The following is a 23,808-nucleotide window of genomic DNA, read 5'->3' on the forward strand; positions in this document are numbered from 1 at the left end:
TCCAGGCAAGAATACTGGTGTGGGTAGTGGATCCCTTCTCCAGGGGATCTTACAAACCCAGGGATTGAACCCAGGTCTCCCGCATTGCAGGCAGATTCCTTACCAGCTGAGCCACAAGGGCAAAATGAGTATCAGTAACCCCAATTTCCAGATGAAAAGACTGAGGCTCAGAGGGAGGTCTGAAGCTTGTTCTACCATCCCCTTGTCTTGGAGATACTTCCAAAAAGGTTTGTTGAATGAATGAAAGATTTTCATTATCACTGCCGCTCGCCAAGGCTGACCTGAAGGGCCACCCTGTCCTCCACCCACAGCGTCCGCAGCGCGGGCATGTTGTGCTGGAGTCTGCAGTCCAGGGAGACGTGCTCTGGCCACCGAGTGAAGGTCAGCTCCTCGGACACCTGTCAGGGTGGAAGACATGGGACCAGGGCCATCGGGCCAGTTCCCAGCCCCACCAAGCCCGCCCTCACCCCGGCAGAGCACCCACCTCTTTGCCATCCACTCCAACCCGCAGGCTGTGTCTGTAGCTGGGCCCGAGCCTCTCGTTGGTCAGGTATAGCAGGATCTGGGCTGGGAGGGCCAAGGGGTTGGGCTGAGGCCGGTTGTGTGTGAGCAGCAAGTTTACCTCCTGCTGGGTCTATAACAGAGCAAGAAAAACCAAGACTCACGGGAGAGATCACCAAGAGATATTTGCAAACCTGTGTTCATAGCAGCACTCTTCACAATAGCCAAAGGGTGGAAGCAACCCAAGTGTCCACTGATGGAAAAATGGATCAACAAAATATGGGCCATTCATACAATGCAGTATTATTCAGCCTTAAAAAGGAAGGAAATTCAATAGAGCTGGGGTTGGGAGTGGGGTGGGAAATGAGGAGTTGTTAAATTGTGGGTAGTTTCAGTTTTGCAAAATAAAGAGAGTTCTGGACACGGACGGTGGTGATGGCTCTACAACCACGTGAATGTATTTAATGCCACTGAATGTGCACTTGAAAGTGGCTAAGATGGTAAATTTTGTCATGCGTTTTATACCACAATGAAAACATTTTTAAAATGAAATAAAAATGTACTTAACTAGACACTGCCCAAATGCTAATGGATAAGATAAATAGATGAATCGTGATACCAGCACTCCATGGAATACTATACAGTAGTGAAAAAGGATACAGACCATGTGAATCCCACAAACGTCATGCTGAACAAAAGAGGGCAGATGCAAAAGGGAGAAGGCTGTGTGCTTCCATGAACATGACATTAAGAGAGTCTGATGATCAATGGGCCCTGGGGAGTTAGGATGGGGGAGGGGCGGCTGAGGGGCCTTCTGCTCAGAACTCTCGTCCCTCTACTCATGGACCCTGAAGCTCTCATCTGCCAGGGTCCTCTCTGGAGCTCAGCTCATATCCAAATGCTTCTCTCATCAGGAGCACATGGCCCCGGCATCCCAGGCCATCCTGGTCTGCCCCCCACCCGTCTGCACCCTCACCTCGGTGGTACTGAGGACAAGCAGCCCCTGGAGCATGCTGGCATCCATGGTGACCAGCACCTGAGCGTCCACGGCCGTGGAGTTCACCACAATGTAGCCAGAGCCGTCGACTTGGCCTGGGACCCCCAGGGCCTGGAAGGGTTGAAAGAAATGGAAGTAGGGCTTCTTAACTAGGGTGGGGTCACTAGTGGGCATGAGGGGTCCCATGATCTCCCTTGAACTGAAAACAAAATGTGGTGAGGATGTGCCCACATGAGTCTCTACAGGAGAGGGTTTGCGACTTGGGTCAGATTTTAGGAGTGTCAGAGGGCCCCGCCTCAGTAGCCCTGCACTGTCCAATGAGCTTCCTCTGGCCCCTTTCTGGACACCCCAAACCACAAAGATCACATCTTTATGCTCCAGAGAATCTTATCCCTTGAAACCAACTGGTCAAGAGCCTTCTAACACTGGCAGCTCTGAAACATGCATTTCCCCTCCTCTCCTCCCCTCCCCCAGCCCCTCCACCTCCCCAGGTCCACAAGAACCCAGACACCTGATCTTGAGAGGGGATGGGAGCCTGTCCAGGAAGTAGGCTGCAAGGCCGGCCCACGTGGGCATCTCCCTAGGCTCCGCCCATCAGCGCATGCACATCTCCGAGCACAGGGCTGGTCCATCTAATCGTGAGAGTGGGGGCGGTCACAGCACCCCATCTACGATGATGACTCTGAAGCCCGGGGAGTGACAGGGATGTGCTCAAGGCCACCAGGGACAAGGGGCAGAACCAACATTCAGAGCCTGGGCTTCCTGGCCTCACAGGCGGCCTTCCAATGCCCACGACAGCTGCCCGACTCCACCTGCCTGACACAGCGTTTGGCCCTATTAACCTTTCCTCCCCTCTTGGAACCCTTTCCTCCCCAGCCTGAGACCCCCTTCTCCCTTGGGGTTCCTCCTCCTCCTGGCTTGTTCTTCTTGGTACCCTTGGCTGCTTCCTTCTCATCTTCCCCAGCTTTGCAACCTGAGTGCTTAGTCTCCACCCACCCCACAGCCATCTCAGCCAGTCTATGACTTTTTTAAGAGCTTTTTTCTTTTTGATGTGGACCATTTTAAAAATCTTCATTGAATTTGCTATGATATAGCTTCTGTTTTATGTTTTGGTTTTTGGGCCCTGAGGCATGTGGGATCTTCGCCCCCTGACCAGGGATTGAACCTGCACCCCCTGCATTGGAAGGCAAAGTCTTAACCCCTGGACCACCAGGGAAGCCCTCAGTCCATGGCTTTAAATGTGACCACCGAGAGGAGGAGACCTCCAGTTCAGACCACAGCCGACCTCCTGATTGCCCCCACCATCTCCCCTTGGGCGTTTAAGAGCCCTGTCAGATTTAACACATTCAACAAGGGCCTGTGAGTCAGCGACACCCTCTCCCCAGCTCTCCCCTCCACCCACGTCCTTCCTATCACCAGGAACAGCAGCAGCCTCAGTCCTCTTCTCACAATCACCATCTGGCTCCCCTATTTCTCACACCCACATCTGACTTCTAGCCAATCCTCTCTCTCCACCTCCGTGATGGATCCTGAATCCGAGGGTGCTCTCACCCCCTGGGCTTTTTATAAAACAGAAGTCAGCAAATGCCAGCCCACCAGCCACATCCAGCCCGCTGCCTGTTGTAAATAAAGCTTTATTGGAACACAGTCATGCCCATTCACCGCATACTGTCTATGGCACATTGCACTACAATAGCAGCGCTAAGTAGTTACAACAGCCGCTGAGTGGCCTGCAAAGTCTAAGATATTTGCGATCTGGACTTTTATAGAGACGGTTTGCTGATCCCAGTCCTAGAGGATGCCCTTCCCTCTCCAGCCCTGCCTCAGGGCCTTTGCACTGGTCATGCTCAGAAAACCCTGTCCCCTTGGGACTTCTCTGGTAGTCTAGTTACTAAGACTTCACACCCTCAATGCAAGGGTCCTGGGTATGATCCCTGGTCAGGGAACTAGATCCCATACCCCGCAACTAAGAGTTCGCATGCCACATCTAAAGATCCCACATGCCTCAACTAAGACCTGGTGCAACCAAATAAATAAACAGAAATAAATATTTTTTTTAAAAAAGAGAAAACCTTCTCCTCAGATACCCACAACCCTACTCTCTCCTCTCCTTCAGGTCTGTGCTTAAATGTCATCCTGTTTGGGGGACCAACTTTGACCGACATACAAAATTGCAGTATCTGCCTGTTTTCCATGACCCCCTTTTCCCACTTTCTCTCTCTCCTAGCCCTCACCCCTGTGTAATACACTCCACAATTCAGTGACTTATCCTGGGGGTTGCCTGTCTGCCCCAGGGAGGCACTCATCTCTGCTGTGTTTACAGCTGTGTGTCCAGGGCTTAGAGGAGGTTCTCCACTCCTCCAGGGTCCACCCCATCTCTCTCACTTTGGCAGTGGTTAAAAAGGAGGGTTCCTGCCTGGAGACCCTGGTGCTCACCCCTCCCACTCACCCCCGGCACACGTACCTGCAGGGCCTCGCAGGAGCTCTCGGCCACCACCCGCCACTGCAGCCGGCGGTCCAGCTGCAGCTCACCGCTGCCCTGAAGCTCGCAGGCCCCTGAGTGCAGCTCCAGGCGCAGCCGGTGCCCAGCCTCCCACCCACACTGAACGGTCAGTGAGGTCTCCGGGGGAAGGGCATGCAGTGCAGACAGCGTGGGCCTCAGTTTTGCTTGGAGTGTGGCCTCAGATGGGTGCAGGGTCACCGCCAAGGTCAAGGAAGCAGTCTGGCTGGCTGCCGCAAGGACCCCTGATGCTTCTGCTTCCCCACCCAAGGCCTGCCAGGAGTCGCTGAACTGCGTCCCTGCTGGGAGGCCCAGGTCCTGCTGGACCACAGAGAGAGGGGTCAGAGGGTGGTCCCACACCAGTGAGTGGCCTGATTCTCCATCTTCAACCCTCTTCCCCCCGTCCCTCCCCCACTACAGCAACACCAAAACTGCAGCTTCAATCACAACACACAACAGTTGTCCATCAGAGAACACTCAGTGCACACAGTCTCATGCTGAGTGTTTCATCAGAATGTTCTCTTTTCACCCTATTCCAATGACTCTGAGAGTGGTAGTTACCAGTCCTCATTTTACAGCTGGGAACACTGAGGCTCAACAAGGCAAAGTCATTGCCCAGAATCACATGGCTAATAATGCTAAGGTTTGCACCTGATCTGTCTTCAGTCTGTGCTTCCCCTCTATGCTGTCCATTAGGATCATCACTAATCACGTGGGGCTGGTTCCCTCTATATTAAAATGAAATCCAAGTAAGAACTCAGTTTCTCTGTAGCATGAGGAAAAATCATCTTAAGCCCTCAGTAGCTCCCTGTGGCTAGCGGCTGCTGTCCTGGATAGCAAAGAACATTTCCATCATCACAGAAAGCCCTAGTGGGTAGGCCTGCTTCATCCCATGATGCTCTGCTCTCTTGTGGACCAATCCTGTGTTGACCTGATTAACACTGACAGAACATCTGCCAGCGCCCAGCCCTCTGCTCAGGGATGCTGAGTGGACCAGACCGACCCTGTCCCTGTGCCCAGGAAGCTCCATCAGGAGACACAGGGCAGGGGCCTGTCCCACTCCGATGAGGGCACCAGCCCTGTCTGCTGACCTAGACTCCAGCTTCCCCCTTTCCTGAATCACGGGGTCCCCTTCCCCCAAACACCACAGGACATTTCTCAGACTCTCTCTCAGCTCAGATAAAATCCAGCCTGTGGTTTTTAACAGGTTATGAAACCAAGATGCAACTGTTTCCAACTGTCAGCTGAGAAGAATTCCTCTCGTTCCCTTCCTGCTCTTAAAATTTTACTAAGACAGATTCTCATAAATTCTGAGTCTGCGGTCCTCAAGTTTCATGGCACTGTGAGCCTCTAATCTCACCCAGCCTCAATTTCCTCATCTGTCAAATGGGGACACGGGATGAGAGAGAAGAGGGGTCAGAGTGTCCAACAGGGCTTTGGGGAAATAGTAGCTGGTCTTGGGAAGTCCCTGGAGGGGGTGTCAGCCAGGCTCAGGCCTCACGCTGACGGGAAGCTCCTTTCCAGACACCTCGCTGGCCCGCTATACACACCTCCAGCAGCGGGCAGCCCGGCTCGGTGGCCAGAGTCCACGTGCTCCGGTTCTCAGCGTGCTGCTCCAGGGCACCCTGCAGCCGGCACGGCCCCATCCGGAGGGACAGGGAGCTGTAGTGGGCGGGGCCAGGCTGGACAGTCAGGCTGATGGCACTCCGGGGTGGCAGGCCCAGTCGGCCCAGGAAGGGCAGGGAGTGGGTCAGGTGCCCCAGGACCAACGTCTGGGGCCCGCAGGTACGGGCCAACTGCAGGTGGGCGTCTCCACGGTCACTATGGAAGTCCATGGTCAGGTCAAACTCGCAGAGGCCCCAGCTCAGGCTGCCCTCTGAGCGCAGGGCCCGCGGGATTCCTGTTGCCTGGGATATGGAGAAAGTGGTTGGATTTCGAGTGAGTGCCAGAAGCCAGGAGGCGCTAGTGATAAAGAACCCACCTGCCAATGCAGGAGACATAAGAGACGCGGGTTCGATCCCTGGGTCAGGAAGATCCCCTGGAGGAGGGCACGGAAACCCACCCCAGTATCCTTGCCTGGAGAATCCCACGGACAGAGGAGCCTCGTGGGCTACTGCCCATGGAGTCACAGTGTCGGACACGACTGAAGTGACTCAGCACACACACCAGAAGTCAAGGTGGGGGAGCTGGAGACACATCTGGATGGGAAGAGGGCAGCAGTGGCCCCACGGCCTAAACTCTATCAGCTTCTCCTTCTACAAGGTGAGCGATACCAAGGGTACCCCATCGAGAGATGTGGGCTCAAATTCCCGTTCTACCACTAATTCGGTCTCTCCAAACCCACAGCCTCAGTTTACCCATCTCTAAAATGGGAGTTGATCATAAGTTGCTGGGAGATGGAAGTAAGTTAATCCTTGTGAATCCAGAGCCAGGCACCCAGAAAGCACTGGCTATTGGAAAGAGATCACGAACATCAATGTTCACTTGCTGGAGGGCAGAGACTTTAAGCAACTCACTCCACTGGGGCCTAAGACATACCCCACATGGGGGCACAGACCCAAGATGGGAATGAAAGGGTCCCCCCACCTCTTGGGGCCCCAGTGTATCATGGGGGGCGAGGGGGTACAAGCAGCCCTTTCCCCCAGAGGTGAGGATTCAAGGGGCCTCAGAGTATACTCAATACTCTTGTTATTACTCTGTATTAGCCTCATTCTTACTCCTGGATCCTTAACCCCAGGGATGCAGGAAGTGAGAAATAAGAACAGAACCAACTTGAACCACAGAAAGGATGTAAACCAGGGTCTCAGGAGGGCCCTTTGCAAAAGGGGAGAAAAATTGAACTCTGGTCCCATTTTTGGCTCAAAGCTTTATAGTCAATGAGTTCCCCAGTTTAAGGGACAACAGCAGAAGAAAAAAATAACCCAAAGTTTCTCATGCTGAGTGCAGAGCTGGGCATACAGTGAAAAAATGAAGACACTCTGTCGTGTCCGACTCTTTGTGACCCCATGGAGTGTAGCCTACCAGGCTCCTCTGTCCATAGGATTTTCCAGGCAAGAGTACTGGAGTGGGTTGCCGTTTCATACAGTAGGTGTTAATAATTTATAAAGGGAGGTGGGAACCCACACCGACAGGGGTGGGAGGCTTACCTCCAGCAGAGGGCAGTGATTCACCAGGACCAGGGTCCAGTTGTGTGTGGCGCTGGCCTCTGACCTGAAGTCCCCACGGGCGGTCAGGGCGCACAGGCCCAGGGCCACCTCCAGCTGGGCCCAGGGGGCTTCATCTCCCCCCATGGACATGCGGATGTGGTTGCTGGGGGGGACTCCCAGTGCCTGAAGTGGAGGCCACGCTTGCTGGAGGCCGGTGTCCAGGTGAGCACGGTGGCCGCAGGCTGAGTGGATGTGGGCTCGGGCGAAGGTGTCTCCAGACGACACCTGAGCCACCAGGCTGGCCCCAACGCTGTGCACCAGGAAGGAGCCGTTCAGTGTCAGCACAGCTGGATTCTGCAGCCAAGAAAGGCCAGGTGAGGGGTCCCTACAGCACCCCATGAAGTGTGTCCACTGTCCATTTGCCCACAGGTGGTCAGGAAAGCCCTCATCCTCCGGGGGCATCCATGATCTCTCTTCTCTTTGAAGAGCTGAACACACCCTCCCAGGGAGTCAAGAAATCTAACCATTCAGAGCAATTTGGGGCCCCTCATGCCCCCTTCCCCTGGGGCTTCCCTGGTGGCTCAGAAGGTAAAGAATCTGCCTGCAATGCAGGAGGCCTGGGTTCGATCCCTGGGTTGGGAAGATCCCCTGGAGAAGGGCATGGTAACCCACTCCAGTATTCTTGCCTGGAGAATCCCATGGACACAGGAGACTGGCAGGCTACAGTCTATGGGGTTACAAAGAGTCAGACATGACTAACAGACGAACAAGAACAAAAAATGCCCCCTCCCCTGAGGTCTCTGTTTTCGCCTCTCTTTTCCACAATAGAGTGCGGGCCTCTCAACCTCTCTGGTCTGAACACATCCCTCTTAATGCCGCAAATGGAAGTCACTTGTGCCTCTAAGTGGTATAATTCTCAGGACCTGGGGTTCTGGAGAGTGGGAATCTGCAACCCCAGGACAGAACCAGGAGCTGCCCTCAGCCCCTTCCTGTCACTCAGCACTCAGCTGTCTGCCTGGGGCGGGGACAGCGTCACCGGTGATGGGGTGAACGCATGTATCAACTCCACCGCAGCTAAATGGAGACCACAAGTGGAGCCACAGAGCTCGGGGTGGCCTCCCATGGTGCCCAGGGCATGGTTCTCCTGCTTGGATGTCACTGGCCTGCTCCAGGACTGAGGAATGCCCCCTTTCAAGCCCTTCCCTGGAATTCCAGGCCATGACTCTCAGAGGGAGGTTCCATCCACTCACAGGTCCTGTCCTAACCCTCCTGCGCAGTTAGTCCTTGCAGCAATCACCCCTCCCCTCCTGCTGCCGGCTCTGAGTCTTTCTCACGCATGTAACTACTCATTCCACATACCCCCTAGTCTTAAGTTTCCTCTGGGGGGAGGCAGCCCATCTGCCCCTTAAGACCCCTTCAATCCTGATCCTCAATTCCCTTGGTTAACCCTCCTGCCATCTAGGCCACTATGCAACCCTAGGAAGGTGACTTCACCTCCCTAAGCCTCAGTTTCCACATCTGTAAAATGAGATTATGACTCCCTGGTAGCTGAAACCAGGGCCAAAGAGAGGGTACCCAACTGAGACGGCACTTAAAGTGCATTGGTCCACTTCCTGCTCGACAGTATAAAGTAGGGACATACTGTACAATGCCACCTGCAGTATACAGATGACAAGGCTGAAGCTCAGAGAGGTTAAGGCCTGGCTAAAAGTCACACAGCAGGTGAGTGGCAGGTCTGGGCAGGAAGCTGTGGTAGTTTGATTTGTCTGGTCCTTGTGTCTGCCTGTGTTGGGTGAAGTCAGTAGCACTACCCAAGCTGGAGGCATGAAAGCATCACACTGTTTGTGCTCACAGAGGTGACACTGGCCGAAACCATCCTCCCCAAGGAGGTTCCCTCTACCTGGACAGCCAGGTGGTGAGCCCACAGCACTGGCTTCCAGGGCCCTCCGGCAGTGCCCCAGGTGGGACACCCAGCAGCACCCATTCAACACCTCCAGATTCGGGTCTCCCCGTTCCCCAAGCAGGTCAGTTCCTTGGGCTGGCTCCCCCAGGGAATCCAGCACGCAGCCAGCCAGGTGAGTGTGCGCCTCCCCCAGAACCATCCCAGGGCTATGCTCACTGGCTGGTCACCCCACAGCCAGCTGGGCTGAAAGCTCTGCTGAGCCAGGCCTACAACCAGCTGTCTGCTCAGCTGCCCACGAGGGCAGTCCTGACTGGGTCCAGTTCACCCACAGCTCTTGGTCCAGGAGACACTGGGCCCCGCTGGAAATGAGGGCATCCAAGTGCTGCACGCAGGCCTCCCCACCACGCTTTGCCTTTGAAGGAGATAACCTACTGCTCACCAGGGCCCTGTCCCGGGAGAGTTCAGAGCATCACAGGCTGGGCTGAGTCCCAACCTGGGCAGCGTGTGTGCCTGTAAGGCCCACGCTCTGTCTTCCCCGAAAGGCCCAGATATGCCTGTCACCAGCCCAGACCACGCCCAACCCCACCCCCCAGGGCAAAGGCTGGCTTGAAACACTTGGATCCTGGGTCCTTGTCACTGTGTTTACAGAAGGAACCACCCATCCGCTGTCAGTCTGGGCTGGGAGCCCAGATGCATGTCCCTGGGGATGCGAAGGGCTTGCAGGAGGGGACTGTGCAGGTCAGCCTGGCAGGGGCCACAGGCCTTCCCTAAGCCATCCAGCAGGAAGGCCTTGGTGCTCAGACTGTACCTGTCCTTCCCCACCCTTCCCCGGAGGCAGACCACCATCTACCATGGCTGCCCTAATGGTGACAGAGGCCCTGGTACCTCAAGAAGCCACCCAGGGACGTCCCCCCATTCCCCCAGCAAAGCCCTGACAGCTGGGCAGGCATAATGTCTCCCCTGCAGCTGACCTAGGATGGCCAACAGGGTGGGCAGGGGGCATGTGTAGGCATGAGGTGTTTTCCCCAACCTTGACCCTGAACAGAGTGCTAAGATCCAATTGACCCCATCTCCCCTAGTGAAGGCCTCCCTGGGAAGATAACCCTCAAAGAGAGGCTTGTGCAAACTGAGGTGCTAACCCACAGCATCGTCACAATCAGAAGTAACCAGAGCTCACGTCCTCACAGGGCCTGTGTGCCAGGTTCTCACTGGTTCCTCATCGGATCCTCAAGGTAACTGTGGGAGGCAGGCATTATTAACAGTCCCATTTTGCAGATGAAAACACTGAGGCACAGAGAGAGTAAGGAACTGGCCTGAAGTCACGCCATCGGTAAGCGACGGAGCAGCTTGGCTTCAGGTCGCACACCTTGCTCACTCACCCTGCCTCCCGCACGCTCTGGATGGTTTAACCACAGCTGTGATGGGCACAGAGGTGGTTTCCTGTTTTTTGTTCTTGAGAGACCAATGTAAAAGACAGCTGGCCAACGTTCCAGGTTTCCCCAGGAGAACATGAACTGATGGGTGAGAGTCTCAGCAGTTTTAATTTTACCAGATAAACCCAGAGTGCCTCCACTCTCGTGCTACTTACGGGGGCAGGGGAGGGAGCAGTGCCAGGACGAGAAGACAAGTGGGCAGAAGAAAGAACAGAAGGCAGGGTGGGGAGGAAGAAAGGAAGGGAACGTGGGAGGGTGGGAGGAAAGGAGAAAGGATGGATGAGAAGGGAGGATGGGAAATTCTGTGAGAGCCTGGGAGGGAAGGTGGGCGGGGCAAGCTGGTGGAAACTGGATGGGTTACTAGAGAAGCTGCAGAGACAGTGCGCCTGGCTTGGGCCTCACCCACGTGCGGACCTAAAGGTCACTTACCTGGAGCCTCATGAAGCTGGGATGCAGCCCCAGGGTCAGCTCCCGGTGGTCACCTGCTCCCCTCCTCTCCTGGGCTCCACCAAGCTCCTCGCCATCCACGCTCATGACCAACCCCGCCTCCAGACTGGGTCCCGAGCTCTGGGCAGAAGCACAGCTGTGGGTGTCCCTCGGACCCACTGCCCGCACGAGGCCCCGGGCCCAGCCCTCTCACCCACCTGCAATTGTCCATGGCCATCCACGGAGAAGGGGAGGCCCCAGCGCCCGAGGCTGGGCACCGTGTGGTGGAGGCTGGCTCGGAGCTGGCTGCCCGATGCGCTGGTGGCCACGCCCTCCAGGCCAAGGGCTGCATCCAGCTGACCCCCAGAACTTCGCAGCATCACCCGCACTGAGAAATTGGAAGCCACGTGGGTGTGTGACAGGAGCATCCCTGCCTGGGAGGAGAGCCCTGCGGGGGAGAGGAACCATGGAGATGGCATGCCCCGCGTAGCCAGAACGGGGTCCCTGACAACCCGCCTTCTCTCTGGAGGGTCCCCTGAGCCCTGAGGTGACCTTGCCTCCCAGCTCCTTCCTAAGACCACAATGGCCACACCCAGCAAGTAATAGGCCCCATGTCCACTTTGGATTCCTCGCTCCCTAAAGGTACGGATGGGCTCTTAGGAAGCAGGGGTCTGAGCCTGTGTTCTCACCTTGCTGCACCTTCAGACCCATGGAATTGTTCCCAAGAAGCTAGAGCTGGGGGTGTCTGAGCTATTGCCTAACTGTGGTGCCAAGAACATCCTGGAAGTCCTGCTAAACCAGGTTTCCAAGCCCAGAAGCTGGACTGGGGGTGGGGAGTCCTGGGAGGAGGGACGGGTGGCAGGGCCTATCTGCCCTCCAGTTTGGAGGCATGTCTGTGGTGGTGGCGGCGGTAGTTTAGTTGCTAAGTCGTGTCCGACTCTTTGAGACCCCATGGCCTGTAGCCCGCCAGGCTCCTCTGTCCATGGGATTTCCCAGGCAAGAATACTGGAGTGGGTTGTCATTTCCTTCTCCAGGGGATCTTCCCGACCCAGGGGTCGAACTCATGTCTGTTCGTTACCACTAAGCCACCTGGGGAGCCTGGGTGTGTCTGTACTGGGTTGCAACTGATGTTCTGGCTGAATAAGAGCCCAGGGAAGATGGAAGCACTGGGAGAAGGTGGTAGGAGAAGGAGATAGAGCTGGGAGGTGGATTTAAGGACTGGGGGCTCTAACTCCCTTGGTTGCAGGCCCCGGGAGTCTTTAGAGAAGGAAGCCACTGGGCTCTCTCAGCCCCTCTTACCTGCCTCACTCAAAGCACTGATGTTGTGACTCAGGCTGCCAGAGAGCTGGCCATGCCCGGGGCCCCAGGTGCAAACCCCACCCAGAGCCAGGCTGGCCGTGTCTGCACGGAGGCTAGCCTGGCCCCCGAGGCTCCCTGTCTGGGCCTGCAGCTGCCCCCTCAACTGGAGCTCTCCTGGCAAGGCCTGGCTGCTGTTCTGGGCAAGGATGCAGGTCACACTGTGCACGCTGGTGCTGTTCCCTGCCCTCTCATGCTTGTCCCGCAAGAGCAATCCCAGCATGGCTGAGTCGGCGGTGACCTTGATGGTACCTGCAAAGGATGGGAGAGAGCCCGAGAAAAGTAGGGGGTCAGTCCAGGGCACTGTGCTGCTTTGGGAAGGAAGGAAAAGAACCCAGGGGCTGGAAGTTCCTATATCCATGATGTAATGTTAACTCATGTCAGAGAGAGCATATCTGAGAATAGGACCAAATGAAATCAGCTTGCCCTGTCACCAGGATGCTCCGAGGACCAAACAACCTAATTCACAAATAAAACGCTTTGGCAAAAAAGCAGTAAGCCTGATAAGGCATGTCTGTTAACACCAGTGCTGAATCCTGCTCAAGAGAGTCACAGATCACCAGGATGGAATGGCCCCATTTTATAGGCAACAAAACTGAGACCTGGAAATTTTGGAATTTTAGGGAGAAAAAAATTGCTAAGAAGTCTCTTCCACCCACCTGGAGAAAAAGATTCCATACCCTTGATCCAGCCCATACATAAGTCATGCATTAGGGCTATTCTTACTGTTATCAAAACCATTTAGGTTTGCTGACCTCACCAGTCTCCACTAGGGCCTTAATGTCGTCCAAGTGCCCAAGTTCCCTCCTGTCATTCAAGGTTTGACTCAGGGATCACCACCTCCAGGAAGCCTTCCTTGACCCTTCTGCAGCCACAGGCTTGGTTAAACACTCTTGTTCTATGCTTCCAGATGCCGAGCTCATGCTAAAAACTCTGTTACAGAGTACTTTCCATACAGATAGAACTTTCTCACAGAATCTTACAATCATCTTTTTTACAGATTCTTTACATTGTAGGGCCCTGTGTCTCCATGTCCTCTAAGAGGTTACCCTGTGTCTTTATCTGGAAAACATGGATAATCAAGAGTAAAATTTCATTTGATTACTGTGAAGAAAAATGAAATAATGTCAATGGAATAGTATAGAATTCAAGAAGAAACCCACCACAAATGCTCAACATTGATTGACAAAAGTGCAAAGTGGAAAAAGGACAGTCCATTGAAAAAATGTGATGAATTGATTGGAAATCCACATGTAAAAAAGCTACCATGAACCTTGCCCAAACCTATACACAAATTAATTAAAAACTGACCACAGAAGAAAAGGGAACCCTCTAACTGTCAGTAAGAATGTAAAGTGGTACAGTCACTAAGAGAGAACAGTATGCAGGTCCTTAAAAAAATATAAAAATAGAACTACTAAATGATCCAGCAATTCTACTCCTGAGCATATATCTGGAAAAGATGAAAACTCTAATTTAAAGAGATAAATATACCCCAATGTTTATAGCAGCACTATTTATAATAGCCAAGAAATGGAAGTGACCTAAGGATCCATTAACAGATGAATGGATAAAGAAGGTGTGATACACACACACACACACACACACACACACACGATAGAATATTACTCAGCCATAAAAAGAAAATATTGTCATTTGCATAAACATGGATGGACCTAGAGATTATCATACTAAGTGAAGTAAGTCAGATACAGAAGATGCAATTAGAGAAAAGTCCAACCACAACAAAGACCCAGCACAGCCAATAAATAAATAAAATTACTTAAAAAAAAAAAAGACTAGCCATAGATATTTTCAAAATACATATCTGATAAAGGACTTGTATAAATGACTCCCACATTCAATAAGAACCCATGCAACTCAATTTCTTAAATGAGCAAAATGTTTTTTTGTTTGCTTGTTTTTTGGCCATGCCACCATGAGGCATGGGGCTCTTAGCTCCCCAGCAGGGATTGAACCTGCACCCACTGCACTGGAAGCTCAGCGTCTTAACCTCTGGACCACCCGGGAATTCGATAAAGTAGGCAAAACGTCTGAATAGACACTTCACCAAAGAAGATTTACAAGTGGCAGATAAGCCTATGAAAAGATGTTCAACAAAATTAGTCATTTGTGCGTTTAGTTGCTCAGTCATGTCTGACTCTGAGACCCCATGGACTGTAGCCCCCCAGTCTCCTCTGTTCTTGGGGACTCTCCAGGCAAGAATACTGGAGTGGGTTGCCATGCCCTCCTCCAGGGAACCTTCCTAACCCAGGAATCAAACCAGGGTCTCCTGCATTGCAGGCAGATTCTTTACCAGCTGAGCTACCAGGGAAGAGGGAAATCCAATTAAAACCAAAATGAGATACAATTACAAATCAATTAGAATGATAAAAATGAAACTCAAAGCCGAAAACTGACAATACAAATTGCTAGCAAAGATGCAGAACAACTAGGATCCTCACACACTACTGGTGGGAGCAGAAAATGGTACAGCAACTCTAGAAATAGTCTGGCAGTTTCCTATAAATATATACTTGCCATACAACACAACAATCCCATTCCTAGGTATTTACCAAAGAGAAATGAAATCACATGTTCCCACAAAAACCGGTAGACCCATGATGGTTGAAGCTTTATTCATAATTGGATAACTGGGGGCTTCCCTCGTGGCTCAGCTGGTAAAGAATCCACCTGCAATGCAGGAGGCTGGTTCGATTCCTGGGTCTGGAAGATCTGCTGGAGAAGGGATAGGCTACCCACTCCAGTATTCTTGGGCTTCCCCGGTGGCTCAGGTGGTAAAGAATCCACCTGCAATGTGCGAAACCTGGGTTTGATCCCTGGATGGTGAAGATTCCCTGGAGAAGGGAACGGCCACCCACTCCAGTATGCAGGCCTGGAGAATTCTATGGACTATATAGTCCATGGGATTGCAAAGAGTTGGACACGACTGAGCGATTTTCACTTTCATTCACAATCGAAAAATACCAGAAAAAACCCAAATACCTTTCAGCTGTGAATGGATAAACTGCAGCACTGGGACTTCCTAGGTAGTCCAGCAGTTAAGAATTCTATGCAGGTTCGCTTCCTGGTTGGAGAACTAAGATCCCACATGCCATGGGATAACCAAGCCCATGTGCCCAACCACTGAGCCTGTGTGCTGCAACCAGAGATACCATATGCTGCATCTAAGACCCAATGCAGTCAAATAAATAAGTAAAATATTTTTAAAACTGCAGCATATCCACACAATGGAATACTACTCACCAATAAAAAGTGGGAAAACTACTGATACATACAACTTGGCTGAACATCAACCACATTATGTAGGGCAAAAGATGTCATACTCAGAGTTTCCATGTGATATGATTCCATTCATGTGACATCTTGGAATAGCCCAAACTACAGGGACAGACAAGTGGGTGATTGCCAGGGATGGGGGCGGGGTGGGGGGCAAAGGTTAACGACAATGAGCAGCAGGAAGGAACTTCGGGGGGAGATGGAATTGTTCTGCATCTAGACTATATTGGTGGGTACACACCAGTTTATCAGAACTGAAAGCATTCTTCCCTGTATGTAAATTGTGCCCCCAAGAAGTTATACGTCGATAATTGCCTTCTTTGGAAAGCAGAAATAGAGACACAGACAAACAGAACAATGTGTGGATGCCAAGGGGGGAAATGAGAAGGTGGGACTGGTATATATACACGACCATGTATAGAACAGAAAACTAATGAGAACCTACTGCCTAGCACAGGGACCCCTTCTCAGCGCTCAGTGGCCACCTAAATGGAAAGGAAATCCAAAAAAGGGATATATGTATAGGGATAGCTGATTCACTTTGTTCTACAGCAGCAAATAACACAACGCTGCAAAGTGGTTTTTTTTTTTTAATAAAGCAATATGTGTTAAGATCAGCATGCAAGTCTGTTATCACCTGCAAATGGCAAACTTCAGAAAGATGAAGGGGAGACCACAGTGTAAATCAAAGTAAACTTGAGAACAGTACCCTGATGTAACTTTCTTTATTTGATTATGTTTAAGTTTTTTCAAACCTATGTCATACAGTCTTAGGTATTTTATTATGCAATTTGCTTTTTTTTAATGTGGACCATTTTAAAAGTCGCTACTGAATTATAATATTGCTTCTGTATTATGCTTTGCTTTTTTGGCCATGACGCAAATGGGATCTTAGCTCTCTGACCAGGCATTGAACCTGCACCCACTTGCGTTGGAAGGCAAAGTCTTCACCACCACACTGCCAGGGAAGTCCCTGCAATTTGGTTTTGCCACAATTTAGCCAATTAGGAATTAGGAGGGTTGGTGTTAATATTACTTCAAGAGGAGAGAATGATTCTATTTCCCCGAGGTTGGTAGAAAAGCAGAGTCTTTAGTTTCTAAAAAACTAGGCCCTGGACAGATGTTCAGCCAGGGCACTACGGTCAAGGATATTTGGGCAAAAAAATCCCTTTTTGTGAAATCCTGACTTTTGGAACCCTGCAGTTTCACATAATCAAAAAATAAATACACAAAATTGATCAACTGGAAACTTGAAAATGGAATATAAACAGAAACCAGTGAACCAATTGTATTTCAAATGACTAACAGTATCACACAGGATGGGTGGGAGATTAACCCCAACTAATGTTTAAACACCGTATTTATATTTATTTTTGTGTGTTTAGTCGCGTGCAACTCCTTGCGGCCTCATGGACTATATACCCCACCAGGCTTCTCTGTCCATGGAAGTTTCCAGGCAAGAATACTGGAGTGGGTTGCCATTTCCTACTCCAGGAGATCTTCCCGACCCAGGGATGAAACCCAGGTCTAGTACCTTCCTGCATTGGCAGGCAGATACTTGACCACTAGTACCACCTGAGAAGCCCTGTTTGGATTTATACCCTCAGTCTAAAGATAAGAAGAACTCTCTACACAAATAACCGAATTCTAGTTAACAGGCTTTGTTTTCTCAAAGATATAGGTTAGTAAGTCTGACTACTTTCTATGTATTCTAGGGCTGAACAAATAAGTAAATATATTGTGGGTAAGTAGAGTCAGGTTTCTTGCTGTTGAAGAGAGGAATAAGAAATATGAAAGGGGGGAAGAAACAGAATGAACTTTTTCATGATGGACAGGAATTAAGAGCATCAGTATGAACTAGTAATAGTAAACTTATATACTTATAGACAGAAAAGATATGTGTGTATGTATGTACACATCCATCCATTTTCTTGGTCTGTTCATTGAGAAGGCCTAGAAAGACTGATAAACACATCTAGATCCCAGATCTTCATTTTTAAATACTATTTTCACACAAAAGGAGTCAGGAATCCTTGGAGAAATGGCTTCTTCCATATCAGGGAAAGTATGATGTGAGACTGAGACATCTTTTTGGACATAAAGGAAGAAGTGGTCAAGGTATGATAGGGATATATCAAAAGGACACAGATTTATTTCCATTAATGGTGGGACGGTGGGGACACTTTAATTGACCCTCTCAAGGTAACAAGTGCATGTTCTGGACAAAATACATGAGACAATTATCTGAAGGGACTAGAGAGTGACATTGGAAGGGAGTTAACACTTGGAGGAAAGGATCAGCAATAGTTGAGCTGCATGTTTTTACTCTTCTTGGTGCCAAGAAGCATGAGCAAAACTCAGACAGAAATCCATGGTCTTACCAATTATGGAATCAGACAACAGAGTTCAGGGTGATGGTAGCAAATGAAAAGTGAAGTGAGAAATTCCAGAGAAAGCCACAGGGGAGAATCCCACATTCTACCTATGAAGTCTGTCCAAAGCTAATCCTTGAGCAAGGGTGGGACAGACTTCTAAGCAGACCTGCTAAGATAAAAGAGTTGAAAATTATTTCCACTGCAGCCCACCAGAAGAAAGAGCCTAGATTTTGAGAGCAGCCAAGTTTATTGCTTGCTAAAATCTTTTTTTAAATAATAATACTCTTCAGAGAAATAGAAAATAATCAGAGTCTTAACACCACTCAAAATGTCCAGAATACAATCTCAAATTACTCAATGTACAAAGAAATAGTAAAATGTAAATCACATTTAAGAAAAAGGGCAATCAATAATCAAGCGAGATCAACCTCAAGATGACCTAGACACTGGAATTAGCAGACAACGATTTTAAAACAGCTCTTATAACCATGTTCGAAAATATAAGGAAAATATTCTTGTATCGAATGAAAAACATAAAAATAACCTAGTGGTGATTCTAGAACTAAAAAATATTAAATCTGTGATTGAAAAAAATTATTTGACGATCTAAAAATTTTTTATTGGGGGGTGTTTGGAGAAGAAAGAGCTACTGAACTTGAAGATAGATTGACAGATACTTAAAGCAAAGAAAAAAGGACTAAAAAGATCAACAGAGCCTCAGAGATCTATGGAACAATACAGAAACTTCTAAAACATGTGCAATTGGAAACCACAGAAGAGGACAAAGAGAATTGGTCAGAAAGAAATCTTTGAAGAAGCAAATATGAAAGTTTTCCAAATGTGTTAAGAAATATACATTTAAAAAATATCCTTTAAGAATTAAGGCAAAATAGGACCTTTTCAAATAAATAAAAATTAAGGAGATTTATTGTCAGAAAGCCAGACTTCCAAGAAATGCTAAAGGTGATTCTTTATACTGAAGAGAAATAATACCAGAAACTCTTAAGTAGAATGCGAAAGAATATACAGAGGCATAGTTGAAAGAGGAGTAGATAAGTTAAAACTGAGTTCTAAAAATTCTTCAAATCATTAGAAAGAAGGCAAAAGAAAATAATAACAGAGGAATAAAAAGTATATGATAAAGCAGAAAACAAAGCAGCAAAATAGTAGACATAAATCTCATATCAATAATTACGGTAAACATAAATCAACTAAATACTGTAATTAAAAAGCAGAGACTGTCAGACTAGATAGATAAAGCAAAATCCAACTGTATGTGAGCTATAAGAAGTATACCTTAAATATTAAGGAAGTAAATATGTGGGAAGAAAAAGGGTGGAAATATATATATAGTACAAATGCTAATAAAAAGCAAGAGTGGCAACATTAATATCATACAAAATAGACTTCAAGACAAAGAATTGTGTGAGAGACAGCAGTCCATTTCATAAGGATAAACCTGGTCACTCATTAAGAATAATAATCATATATGCTTATATACCTAATACCAGTATGCAATGCACATACATGAAGCAAAAACCAAATGAACAAACTAGAGAAATCCATATAGTTGGCAAGAAAGGCATACCACCTTTCTCTGCTTGATACAATAACCAGGCAAAAAAAATCAGTTAAAGTATATATCAGAACAATACAGCCAAGCATCTTGACTTATCTAACATTTATAGAACATTACACCCAATAATACTACAGAATACAAATTCTTTTTATTGCATAAGGTGTGTTCACAAGATAGATATAGACTGGCCTATAAAAAAAGTCACAATGAATATTAAAGGATGATCCTACAGAAGAAATCCTCTGGCCATAATGAAATTAAATATTAAAAAGCTACCTAGAAAAATCTCAAATATTTGGAAACTAAGCAACATACTTCAAATACATGGCTGAAAGAAGCAATCATAAGGGAAATCTGAAAATATTTTAAAATAAATGACAATAAAAATACACAACGTCAAATTTTGTGGGATGTAGCTAAAGGAATATGTATGGTTTTACGTGCTTATATTAGAAAAGGAAAAAAGGTCTAAAAGTCAATGGCTTGAGGATCTGCCATAAATAAATCATAAAAAGCACAGCAAAGTAAACCCAAATTAAGTGTAAGAAAGGAAATAATAGAGATAATGTCTGAAGTCAATAGAATTGAAAAGAGACAACAAGAAAAAAATAACAGAACATTTAAAAGAATAACATTTGGTTCTTTGAACAGATTAAAAAAACTGACAAAATCCTGGTTATACTAATAATAAGGAAGAGAGAGAAGAAACATAATAACGACTGTCAAGAACAAAAGCGAAGGTATCATTATAGATACTGCATACCTTAAAAAGATTATAATACATATAATAAACAACTACAAATATAGCTAACATCTTACTTGAGATGGACAAATTCCTTGAAAAATAGAACTTACACAAAATGATAAGGATGAAATAGAAAATATAAACAGATTTATAAGTCTATTCATTTTCTAAAAAAATAATTCCACAAAGAAAATTCCAGATGGCTTCTCAGCTAGAGTCCATCAGACAACTGCAGGAGTGTTCACACCCATCTTGTACAAGCTCTTTCAGAAAGTAGAAGGGAATAAAGTACTTCTCAACTTGTTTTATGGAGTGAGCATACAAAGGGAAAAGTGCTTACCAGTGAAGAAACACAGACACCACTTTAACCAAGACTGATGTCACCAAGAGTATAGGGACAGATCGACACCAGGTGGCATTCTGCCAACAAGGCTTTTTTGAAAGAGCCGCGTAAGGAAGCATCCAAAGCAGCCCATGTGAGGGATATTCTACAAACTGACTGCCCTGGACCCCTGGAAATGTGATCATGAAAGAGAAAGGAATACAGAAGAGCTGATCCAGAGTAAGAGACAAAGAAACAATACACCTAAATGTAATGCACAATCCAGGATTTTCTTTTACTATAAGGGACAGGAATGGGACCATCCAGTGAAATCTCAATAAAGTCTGTAGCTAACAGCAATATATAAATGCTAATTTTCTGAGTTAAGAACTGTATTGTAGAATGTAGGAGAATGTCTTATTTTTTCGGAAATAAACACAAATATTTAGGGGTGACAAACTATTACGTCTGCAGCTCATTAAAACAGTTCAAGAATTTAAAAATTTTAGGGACTTCCTTGGCAGTCCAGTGGTTAAAAATTCCATGCTTCCTTTGCAGGGGGTGTGGGTTTGATCCCTGGCTGGGGAACTAAGATCCCACATGATGTGCAATGTGGCCAAAAATAAAAAACGCAAATAATAATGTTCTATACACACATACACAGAGGGAGACAGAAAAAGAGAGAATAAAAATGATAATGCAATTGTGATAAATGTCAATAACTGGTGAAGCTGGGTAAATAAAAAGCCTCTGGATCTCTTTATAATCACTTTTCTGTAAGTCTGAAATCATGCCAAAATAAAAAGTATTCAATGTAGCCACTTTGAAAAACAGTATAGAGACTCCTCAAAAAGTTAAAAATTGAACTACCATGTGATCCAGCAAATTCACTTCTGGGTGTTTATCTGAAGAAAACGAAAGCACTAATTAGAACAGATATATGCACCCCCACCTTCATTGCTAAATTAAATCATTTATTTCATTTCTAAATGAAATTTAGAATATATCCTTCATAACTAAAGGAAATCAGTCCTGAATTTTCATTGGAAGGACTGATGCTGAAATTGAAGCTCCAATACTTCGGCCACCTGATGCGAAGAACTGACTCCTTGGGAAAGACCCTGATGCTGGGAAAGATTGAAGGCAGGAGGAGAAGGGGATGACAGAGGATGAGATGGTTGGATGGCATCACCGACTCGATGGACACGAGTTTGAGCAAGCTCCAGGAGTTGGTGATAGACAGGGAAGCCTGGTGTGCTGCAGTTCATGGGGTCGCAAAGAGTTGGACATGACTGAGTAACTGAACTGAACTGAAACTTCATTGCAGCATTTTTACAATAGCCAAGACATGGAAGCAACCTAAGTGTCCAATGCTAGATGAATGGATAAAGAAGATACAGTGTATATATACATAATGGAATACTACTCAATCATAAAAAGAATGAAATCTTGCTGTTTTCAACAACATAAAGGTATTATGAAGGACAAATACTGTGTGATTTCATTTATATATAGAATCTTAAATAAATGAACAAACATAAAACAGAAGCAGAGTCAAGATGCAGAGAACAAGCAGGTGATTGCCAGAGGGGAGGTGGGTGGGAGGGGCAAGACAAAAATAGGTAAGGGAGATTAAGAACTACAAACTTCCAACTGCAAAATAAATGAGTCATGGGTATAAAATGTACAGAATGGGGAACATAGTCAATAACTATGTGATATCTTTGTATGGTAACATATCCTGTAACTAGACTCACTGTGGTGATCAGTTTGAAACATAAGTAACCAGTCACTATATTGTGTAACAGGAACTAACAGTGTTGTAGGTCAATTACATTTCAAAAACAAACTCATAGAAAATGAGATTATTCTTCAGTAAGTGGTGCTGGGAAAACTGGACAGCTACATGCAAAAGAATGAAAGTAGAACATTCTCTAACACCACATACAAAAATAAAGTCAATGTGGATTAAAGACCTAAATGTAAGACCAGAAACCATAAAACTCCTAGAGGAAAACATAGGCAGAACACTCTGGCATAAGTCATAGCAATAGTTTTTTGGGTCTGTCTCCTAAAGCAAAGGAAATAAAAACAAAAATAAACAAATGGAATCTAATCAAACCTGAAAGCTTTTGCACAGCAAATGAAATCATCAGCAAAACAAACAGACAACCTATTGAATGGGAGATAAAGTTTGTAAATGATATGATCAATAAAAGGTTAATATCCAAAACACATAAACAGCTCATATAATTCAACATCAAGAAAAGACCACACGATCTGAGTAAAAAATGGACAGAAGACCTGAAAAGACATTTTTCTAAAGAGGACATTCAGGTGGCCAATAGGCACATGAAAAGATGCTTGACATCATTAACCAGCAGAAAAATGCAAATTAAAACCACAATGGATATCATCTCACATCTGTCAGAATGGCTATCATAAAAAAAAATATCAAATGTTGGCAAGCATGTGGAGAAAAAGGAACCCTCATACACTGCTGATGGAAATGGAAATTGGTGCAGCTGCTATGGAAAACAGTATGAAGGTTTCTCAAAAATTAAAAATAGAACCACCATATGAACCAGCAATTTCACTCCTGGGTATACATCCAAAAAGAAAAAAAAGAAAATATTAATTCAAAAAGATATATGTATCCCAATGCTCATAGCAGTGTTATTTACAACGGCCAAGATATGGAAGGAATTCATCCATCAACAGACAAATGCATTAAGAAGACATAATACACACACACACATATGAATACTACTCAGCCATAAAAAGGAATGAAATTTTGCCATTTCCAACAATATAGATGGACCTGGAGGGTATTATGCCAAGTGAAATAAGTCAGCCAGAGAAAGACAAACACCATATATCACCTATATGTGGAATCTAAAAAATAAAACAAACTAGTGAACATAATAGAGAAGAAACAGCCTTACAGATATAGAGAACAAATTGGTGGTTACCAGTGGGGAGAGGGAAGCGGGATGGAGGATTAAGAGGTAAAAACCATTATGTACAAAGTAAAAAAGCTACAAGGATATATCATACAACATGGGGAATACAGTCAATATTTTATAACAACTTCAAATGGAGTATAACCCTTAAATTGTGAGTCACTACGTTGTCCAACATGTAACTTGTATAATATACACCAACTATGCTTCAATTTAAAAAAGGTCACATTTGTGGTTATCAGAGGTGGGGGATGGGGTATTG

At 47.1% G+C, this 23,808-nt stretch overlaps 1 protein-coding gene across 1 annotated transcript in view; it reads right to left on the reverse strand.

Moving 5' to 3' along the window:
- Positions 1-23,808, reverse strand: part of LOC110129295 (uncharacterized) — a 153,298-nt gene that overhangs the window by 46,847 nt on the left and 82,643 nt on the right. The window contains exons 38-44 of the mRNA XM_070461127.1: positions 12,206-12,514; positions 11,125-11,354; positions 10,910-11,047; positions 7,639-7,643; positions 1,982-2,033; positions 1,803-1,820; positions 268-294 (exon numbers count right to left, since the gene is read on the reverse strand). Of these exons, the coding sequence (XP_070317228.1) occupies positions 268-294; positions 1,803-1,820; positions 1,982-2,033; positions 7,639-7,643; positions 10,910-11,047; positions 11,125-11,354; positions 12,206-12,514 (779 nt within the window). The remainder of the gene's footprint in view (positions 1-267; positions 295-1,802; positions 1,821-1,981; positions 2,034-7,638; positions 7,644-10,909; positions 11,048-11,124; positions 11,355-12,205; positions 12,515-23,808) is intronic.

The sequence above is a fragment of the Odocoileus virginianus genome, chromosome 33 (genome assembly GCF_023699985.2).
Source record: "Odocoileus virginianus isolate 20LAN1187 ecotype Illinois chromosome 33, Ovbor_1.2, whole genome shotgun sequence".
Taxonomy (NCBI): domain Eukaryota; kingdom Metazoa; phylum Chordata; class Mammalia; order Artiodactyla; family Cervidae; genus Odocoileus; species Odocoileus virginianus.